The sequence below is a fragment of the Anolis carolinensis genome, chromosome 6 (genome assembly GCF_035594765.1).
Source record: "Anolis carolinensis isolate JA03-04 chromosome 6, rAnoCar3.1.pri, whole genome shotgun sequence".
Lineage (NCBI taxonomy): Eukaryota > Metazoa > Chordata > Lepidosauria > Squamata > Dactyloidae > Anolis > Anolis carolinensis.
Genome location: NC_085846.1, coordinates 84,237,551 through 84,246,772, shown reverse-complemented (window position 1 = coordinate 84,246,772; position 9,222 = coordinate 84,237,551). Strand labels below are relative to the sequence as shown.

The 9,222-nt window shown below is 40.3% G+C and overlaps 1 protein-coding gene across 6 annotated transcripts in view; it reads right to left on the bottom strand.

Moving 5' to 3' along the window:
• hycc1 (hyccin PI4KA lipid kinase complex subunit 1) overlaps window positions 1-9,222 on the bottom strand; it is a 49,099-nt gene that overhangs the window by 4,686 nt on the left and 35,191 nt on the right. The window contains exon 11 of one of the 6 annotated variants that reach the window (XM_062957428.1): window positions 604-818. The exons of 3 other annotated variants lie outside the window; for them this stretch is intronic. In XM_062957428.1, coding sequence (XP_062813498.1) covers window positions 604-818 — 215 coding nt within the window. Of the gene's footprint in view, window positions 1-522; window positions 819-8,012; window positions 8,097-9,222 lie in introns of all 6 variants that reach the window. 2 more of the 6 variants (XM_008112643.3, XM_062957430.1) reach the window with 2 other exon arrangements.

Sequence of the window (9,222 nt, the reverse complement as noted above, 5' to 3'; positions counted from 1 at the left end):
TAATCAAGGTATCACAATAGCCAGTATGGCATCACCTGCAGGCTCTGACATTTTTAGCAAACCCAACTGTGCTCATCTTTTTAAGAACTAAAGGTCATATTCTGCAGTAGGAAATTATGTACAATGATACGTCTGGAAATCAGACACAGTGAAGTATAAACCCACTTGGCCAAAGGGGTTTTTTAATGATAAAATGAATCCAACAAATAAAATGAACAGCCATGGAGTGTGTGTATTGGAAGATGAATTTCCTTAACTGAGTTTGTATAGCTAAAACAAAGGTAATGACTTCCAAATAACCTCAAAGGCTACCATTGTTCGCCATTTGAAGTCTCGCAGCGTGGTTTCCCAAACTAAACTTCTTTGCTACCGGCATGCTATTATTAATGTATTCGGCACAGAGAGAATTTCTTCTATGTGCAACGCATGCAGTTGTGTCTTGTTAAAAGGTTACATGCAAATATCATTTATTGTATACTGCAAATCCTTCAAACATGCAGAGATGACCTTTTCAATCAATACCTTTCTGTGTAGCTACACAGTGCTCTGCTAAAATTGCACTCTGCCAGGTGAGCTTATTCCATCCTCCATTATTTTTCTTACAGATTTTTGCCTCCTGATCTCTGGCAAGCTTTTGCTGTCAACTCTAGGATCGGTAGGCGTTTCCTGTACACCCTGTATATGCGGAGCATCACTCTCTGCGGGTGCTCTGCTTTTTTCCCCATTCCCGGTTCTCTCTCCAGCCACATTTGTGACACTTATCTCGGGTATGACAAAGCTGCCCGATTCAGTAGTGTCATTAGCATTATCTGGTTGTTCTAGAATTAAAGATGGATAAGACAAAATAATAATAAAAAAAGATGACTGAAACAAAAATGATGAAGGCAAAAGAACAAAAAAGGAAACAAATCTGACAAAACTAGAAAACTGGATGTTATGACGTAAGATGTTTTGCTTGCTGGCCTGTTGTTATTTAGAAATATTAGTTAAGAGGTAATACATTACTTCTACATTAAGTACATGAATTGACACCACCAAGTATTAAAAATGAAACTACAGACATTAAAACCAAGCCAAAATCTCAGGTAAACTCAACAACGATGCAGAAATGTAAACATACATTCCCTCCAAAGTCAACTTTTAAACACAATAATAAATTCAAGAACTCCATAAGAAATTACATAGTTGTGTGTTAGGAAACCAACCAATTGATAGTTTTGCAGTAGACATTATTTATGCCTTTCTGCTATAGAAACATAGGCATTTATCATAAACATGAAGATCTGCAAAGCTAAAGGATGTAAGGGAAAAATCATTTTCTGGAAGTTATGGAATTTGTATATTTTTGAAGCTTAATCCTGTATTTACTCAAATGTATTGTACACTTTTTTTTAGCTAAACTGCTTAGATGTGCATTATATTCAATGGCGCATTACAATCGCACACCTACGCCTTGTCTATGCTCCTCCCTCAGGCTGAGACTAGTGAACTCACCAGCCTCAGCCTGGTGAAGAAGCATTGACTGAGGCCAGCTGAGAAGCCATGCCCCTCCACCAAGCCAAGGCTGGCCAGTTCGCCATTATTGGCATGGGCAGTGGAGGTGGTACCACTTCCCTCCCAGTCAGCTTGTCCATCTTTTCTCAGCTGGGAGGAGAAAAAGGCCCTCCCCAGCTTCCGCCTTGTCTCTCATCAACTGAGAGGCAAAGCAGCCCCCCCCCCCCCCCGCAAAGCCGAGGCTGGAAGCAGAAGGCTATCGCTTCTGCTTGCACCTAGCTGAGAAATCCATTTTTTGGAAATGTGCACCTCAAAATTGAGATGCGCATTACAATCAACGGCACTGGCTTTTCAGAGTTTCAAAGCAGGACTGCAATAATTCTACATCTGGACTAGTCACCACATGAATTGGCATCTAAATAATAAAAGACATTAAAAGAAATGTCTCAGATTATCTTAGAGTGCTTTCAATGTGCTTTCAATGTGATTTTGGAGGAACAAGAATAGAAAGCGCTCTTTTGAGGCTAAGGATCCAGCCACTAATGGAAACTGTCAACATCATGGAGCATAACCAGTCTTCTATTCTAATTAAGCAATAGGAAACACTATACCTATCACAGTGCTAATAAGAATGAGTTGTAGATCAGCCATTCAAAGCATGATTTCCTACATTCTAACCTTGTGTTCAGTGATACTTTGCAAGCCATTTCAAACATTTATATCCTACTTTAGAAAACACTAGCTGTGCCCGGCCACTCGTTGCTGTGGCATTGTCTGGTGGTGTTGGTGAGAACTTGTTGAGGTAGTGGTGCTATTGAATGTCTGTTGTATGGTTGTCTTTATGCTTAGTATGCATTTGGTTGTTTGTGTACTGTGAAAGTGGTGAGGGTAGAGGGGGTCTATGTCCCTGTGTAGTATTGTATAGTATTTATACGTATCCATGTGTTGTGAATGCTTGGATTGTGTCCTGCTGCATAGTAGAAAGGGTTGGGCTGGATGGCCCTTAGGGGTCTCTCCAAACTCTTGGATTCTATGCTTCTATTATCATCATCATCATCATCTTCATCATCATTATTATGTAGAGGCTGGATGGCCATCTGTTATGAGTACTTGGATTGTGTCCTCCTGCATGGTAGAAGGAAGTTGATCTGGATGATCCTTAGGGGTCACTCCAAACCTTAAGATTGTATGATGATGTTGTTGTTGTTATTATTAGTATTAGTATTGAGAGGCTGGGTGGCCATCTGTTGGGAGTGCTTGGATTGTGTCCTGCATGGCAGAATTGGGTTGGACTGGCTGGCCTTTAGGGGTGTCTCCTAACTGTCTGATGCTATGATTCAATGTGTATTATTATTGTGCAGATATTGGATGGCCATCTGTCAGGAGTGGTTGGATTGTGTCCTCCTGCATGATATAAGGAAGTTGAACTGGATGATCCTTAGGGGTATCTGCTAACCTTAGGATTGTATGATATTCTTATTCTTATTGAGAGGCTGGCTGGCCATCTGTTGGGAGTGCTTGGATTGTATCGTCCAATGGCAGAGTTGGGTTGGACTGATGGCCTTTAGGGGTCTCTCCTAACTGTCTGATTCTATGATTCGATTTGTATTATTACTGTGCAGATCTTGGATGGCCATCTGTCAGGAGTGCTTGGTTTGTGTCGTCCTGCATGGTAAAAGGAAGTTGAACTGGTTGATCCTTAGGGGTGTCTCCTAACCTTAGGATTGTATGATCATCATCATCATCATATTATTATTATTATTATTATTATTATTATTATTATTATTATTGAGAGGCTGGGTGGCCATCTGTTGGGCGTGCTTGGATTGTGTCCTCCATGGCAGAATTGGGTTGGACTGGATTACCACAGTAATTATTTCATATTACAGTAGAATCTCACTGATCCAACATTCGCTTATCCAGTGTTCTGGATTATCCAACACAGTCTGCCTTTTAGTAGTCAATGTTTTTGTAGTCAATGTTTTAAATTCATTGTGGTATTTTGGTGCTAAATTTGTAAATACAATAATTACAACATAGCATTACTGCGTATTAAACTACTTTTTCTGTCAAATTTGTTGTATAACATGATGTTTGGTGCTTAATTTGTATAATCATTACCTAATTTGATGTTTAATTGGCTTTTCCTGAATCCCTTCTTATTATCCAACATATTCACTTATCCAACGTTCTGCTGGCCTGTTTATGTTGGATAAGTGAGACTCTACTGTATATTTATAATCTTATATTATCTGCTTAGAACTGGATTATATGAGGCCCCTTCTACACAGCTGTATAAAATGCACACTGAAGTGAATTATCTGGCAGTGTGGACTCAAGATACTCCAGTTCAAAGCAGATAATATAAGATTATAAATGGGTAATATAGCTGTGTGGAAGGGCCTTGAGTCTACACTGCCATATAATCCAGTTCAAATCAGATAATCTGTATCTTATAGGCAGTGTGGAGGAGGCCTGAGGCCTAACTGTGCCTGTCCCCTGGGCTGAATAGGTTGCTAGGAGACCAAGTGGGCAGAGTTTAGCCTTGTAACTGGCAGCAATTGGATAAAAAACTATTATTCCTCTTCCCCTAATTAGGACTTTTTCTTTTCGTTTTGTTGTATGAATGTAGAGGCATGGATGAGGGGTTGTGTTGCCAAGTTTAGTGTTTCTGGGATGTGTAGTTTTGTTGTTTTGTCCTAGGCCGAAATTTTTTATCCTTTTATATACATAGACTTGGGACAGTTTAATACAATAACTAATACACACTTATCCACTAAAACAATAAAATGGTGATAAAAATGAATCCAAGCAGTTTTCAATAAAATCATTTTCTAGCAAAATGTAAGAAGTCCTTTTTGCTGTTGAACACCCAACTTGTAATTAGCAATAATTTCAAAGCATCTTGGTTTCAGTTTCATTTTGCCCTCATTAATATCTGCTCCTTTCATTAACACCTTAATAAATTATGAAGCAGCACTGTGTGCACTCCAAGCCAACTGCATTGCACAAATATTGAATATTTATGACAGGTACGTACTTTTCCTCACAAATTTAACTCAATACAGAGCAACCGAGATTGTTCTAAAGTTGTCCATTTGGATAATAACATATTCCAGCTACTGAACTCTCTGAAATGGCAGCCACATGAAGCGAATGAATGATCCGCTAAGATCACCATGCTTTAGAAAACACCTAAACATGAACAAAATGTATGGCATGTTTTCAAAACACAGTTTCCTGACATTGATCCGGACCTCTGTAATATACAAGTGTACCAGTCTAAATACTGTCCATACAACTGTGTGAAGTGATAAGGTTACAGTAGCAGTGCTTTTATACTATGTATAACAGACTTAAGGACACCATGTAGCACACACTAGTTGTGTTCACTGTTAATGATGTGGAGAAGTACAGACGATATAATTAGAGAAAATTATCACCAAAACAATGAAAGAATCCATTATCTGTTCTGGGTCACAATTCATTTTAGTGAAAAGCTTGAAGTCTCCAATCTCAATTATTTTATTTTCACCTACAAAGGAAAATTTTCTTCAAGGAGTCAAATAACAGGTCACTTATCTGTAACTGTAGTGCTTTGAGCAGTCATATGCAAAGTCACACAAATGGGATATTGTACCTCACAGTCTTTCTTAAAACATTCTACAACTGAGTGATTTTGATGGGAAGTGTATCCTGACTCCCTCGTAATGCATGCTCAAGCATGCCTCATAACTTTTTGCTCAATTCTGTGTCCACCACATTCCAAGCCAATGTGAAAAGAGCAGAGGAAGACTTTTATGAATTCACAGGTGACCACTTGAAGAAACATAGTTACAGGGAAGCATCCTGTTCTTCCTCATGGTCTCTTTAGTTCGCACCAATGATGATTAAATATACTGACTCCTAGAAGGCAGCTTCATGTCAGGAGAGCAGGGATAATAGGGCTGCGTGCCCAAAGAAGATATCAATTCTCGCCCACACATCCACATACTAATGTGAAACAAACAGAACACAGTAACTTTGCCCAACTCTGGCAATAGAAAATTGTTCAGAAAGGAAGTTGCCACTATTCTTGAAGAATGGTCTTTAAGATTTTTCAGAATCAAAAAATGGGAGAGCTCACAGGTCAATATAATAGTCTGCATTACTACTTCAAGGATCTTTGGAAAGAGACTGGCAGGCTGACATTGTGTCCAGAATATATTATAAAGCATTGTGAGTGCTTATGAAAGATCACTCTGTGATTGACAAAGAAAGTCAATGCCCTTCTTACATCTAAGGAATGTAATTCTCTCTCTAATCATGTTGAGGTATTTTGCATGAATGTTGGCTGTTCCAAATCCTGTTGTAGAATAGTGGAACATCAATCTTGAGGGAAAAGGAAGTATCAGGCCACAGCATGGCATAATCTTGGCGAAAATCTGAGTCACCAGGGAGAGCTGCCAACAGTCCTGCCCATCTGGTTGTAGTCACAGTACCATCTTCAGGGTAAATAAACACAAATCAATCATCAGCAAAGAATTGCTTCACTAGATGTCTGAGGAGAGGGATGCCTTAGCAAGAGCAAGCCTAATATTTAGTGTGACTAGATAGGCCAAATGTTCTCAGTGTAGTAAAAAGCACAAAATATGATGAATGGAGACCACCAGTGGGCAGAAAAGAGTCACAAAAGAAGGAAAAGAACTGATTCTACTTTGCTGAGTAAGAGCAAAAAGTGGAAAGCTTCCTCGCTTCTTGTAAAATGGTCTACATGTGTCAAGGGAAAGTATGATCCTCCATGCCATAATGTGCAAAGCCGTTAAGTTTGCTAAGACAACAGACATCAATGTCTGGAACAAAAGCCAATGAGAAAACAGAAAGAGCATGGTTAACCATGGTTGATATAGCCATCACGCAGAGCTATCAGGACGCAATCTGACCTAGTCCCCTATGCCTTCACAAGAGGAAAGCTATAAAAAAGAGCACTATTGGACACATAGGAAACATTGTCCATGGAATGAAACTTCATTCCTGCTCTCCTGTAATACTTGGCACATTTCTTGTTCCCCACTGTTGTAAACATACCTATCTCATGAAAGGAAAAGTAGAAATTGCTCTGATGACAGAAAGGAGACCTAGAATAATGGTTATCCAAATGCCAAGGTGACTGAGCACAGGAAGGATGTCTGGAATGTGATTATCGAAGCCTCTCCTGACAGAGTGGGAGCAAAGGAGAGGTCTCATGCATATGAGATTCCTGTTAAATCTCCTCCCTTGAACAGGATCCCATACAGAGGTTATCAGGGAACGACACAGAAATCTATGCCTGCCAATTCCAAATGACACCAATGAAATAAGATCTGTATCCACAGGTTATGCACAGATTTCCAGAATCAGCTAGTACTGATGAAGCAGCCAATGATTGCTACAATGTCTGAAACAAAATAACAGAAGTATTATTTGTGGTGGAGGCTTCTTCTTTGGAGGCTTTTAAGCAAAGTCTGGACTGGATTGTCCATGAGATCTCTTCCAACTCTATGATTCTATTATTCTAGGACGTATCAAGGAGGCCGCTACCAAGGGAAGAGGGGTTGACGCCTCAGGCATAGCTGAAGACCCAGCTTCTGATTTTACTTTCTTTGTCTTAGTAGCCTCCGCTTCCTTACTTTGAAAAAGATATTTTATTGAATCATTGTATCCAAATACCTGTCTAGTGTGGGTGTGTGTATGTGGGAGGGGGGGTCCAAGGAGAAAGACTGCAAAAACAAGACTGGCTATGATGTTGCAGAGGCACCTGGCACTGCAGAGTCTACAGAAGCAAACCATGTGATTAGATCCAAGGTTGGATTCAAAGCCATGGCTCAATGTGAGAGGATTTTTTCAAAGGTGGCAGTGCAATAGTTGACCGCTGAGTCCTAAGCCACCAGACATTCTAAGTTCAATTTTTTTACTGGACAGCCAACTGTAGTAACCTGCCTATGTTCATCAGAACTTTACAAATTGGACAAGATTGGGTCTTATGAACCTTCCTAAGTGCTCAGTATGTCACTCAATGTCGTTGTAAATAATGAAGGGTGTAGGGAAAAACAAAAGAGATTTCTAAACTAAATAGAAGAAAACCACACAGTGTATCTTGATGATTCATTAATTCATGAAGACATGCTGTTCAATGCTGCTAAAGCACTAGACAGAAAGGAATTAAGAAAAGACAGCTGAGACACACTTCCGCATGAGAGATTGAGGATGGGATTCCTACCAAAATTTCTCAGCTCAGAAAATGTTCTGGGAGAGTTCTCTGTGCAGGCACAAAACTCCATTTTTGTGATTCAGAGATCATATTAAAAAAAAAACAGTTTCCCCACGTTTTGTCATAACATTATGGTATCATCTTCCTGAATGGAAAGCTCAGAACTTACTAGTTACTGAGGAGACTGCAGCCATACTTGCATAGCTGGTAAATTATCCTTCTTCTTAATAAAGTTAATGTTTATCCTTACTGGAGTCAGTTGCTTTACTAAAACTAACAAGCCTCTTGCCTTATTGTTATCTGCTGCAGCAAACACTTGTCCTAATCAATGACTCGCCACATTCAGCACCTGTATCATCAGGTATGACTCCTGCTGTAAGGCAATATTAAAAAATGGTTTCTGAAATATGCAAGAAGTTCATTTTTTCTGGACTATCAATACATTTATAATTATATATAAAACGTTAAAAAGCAGTTCTATAATCTGTGACCTTACAGTTGTTCTATATGTTGCTGAATTTAAACACTATGCCAGCTTTTCCTTAAAAATTTCCGATGAGCAAGGCAAAATCAGTAACCAGGCAAATCATGGATTTTTTTTTTTAAAAAAACCCTTAGTTTAAGGAAAGTAGCATCTTGCGATTATAGTATCATTTAGGAAACTGAAACATTGGTACCTACCTACCATGAATATTTATCCTCACATAGCAGCAGGAGCAATCCACTCTCTCTGTATGGAGCATCTTTGTATGCTCTAATTTATGAGAGCAGAACCTGTTATGATTGAGCCTCATGGCTCTGTTACTGACAGACGTGGGCGTAAGACTCCTCGGGAGTCAGATACTCTCGAGGAGCGAGAGAGAAAAAGACTGCGAGACATATTTGCAGCACCATCTGACGAAGAATCTTTCGAAGGGTTTACGGAGAGAATGGAGGAGGGGCTGGTTAGCTCAGAGGAGGATGAGATGGATTGGACTCGGGTAAGGGAGGAATTGGGGGCCACTGGCCATGATGGGGCAGAAGATGAATGGGGACCTTCAGGATTAGACCCATGGCTTAGCTGGAGGGATGGGACGGGATCCACAGCTGGAGATGCTGTTGGGCGTAGTCAGAGGTGTTCCAGCTCTGACGAGGAAAGTGATGAGGAAACGCCCGGGTTAAGGAGGACAGCTGACAGTGATGAAGATTTGTAACTGGCATAAAATGGGGCTTGGGAGCAATTGCAAATTGCGTCAGGCAAGGTAATCTGGGCAAACGCTTGGGATCCGTGTGTGTGTGGGACGCTTCCCTGAAGACTTGTGTACTTTCCTGTGCTGAGACGTAAGTTGATTGGAATCCAGGGTCAGACGGCGGGAGGGATTGTGTGGGCATTTGTTTGTGCAAACCTGTGCTTACTCTTATTAGCTTGACCTTCCGTCGTCTTTCTGACGGACGCCATCTCCTGCTTTGAGAACCCGGACTGAACTGACCACGGCTTGTCTTCCCCCCTTCTTGGACTT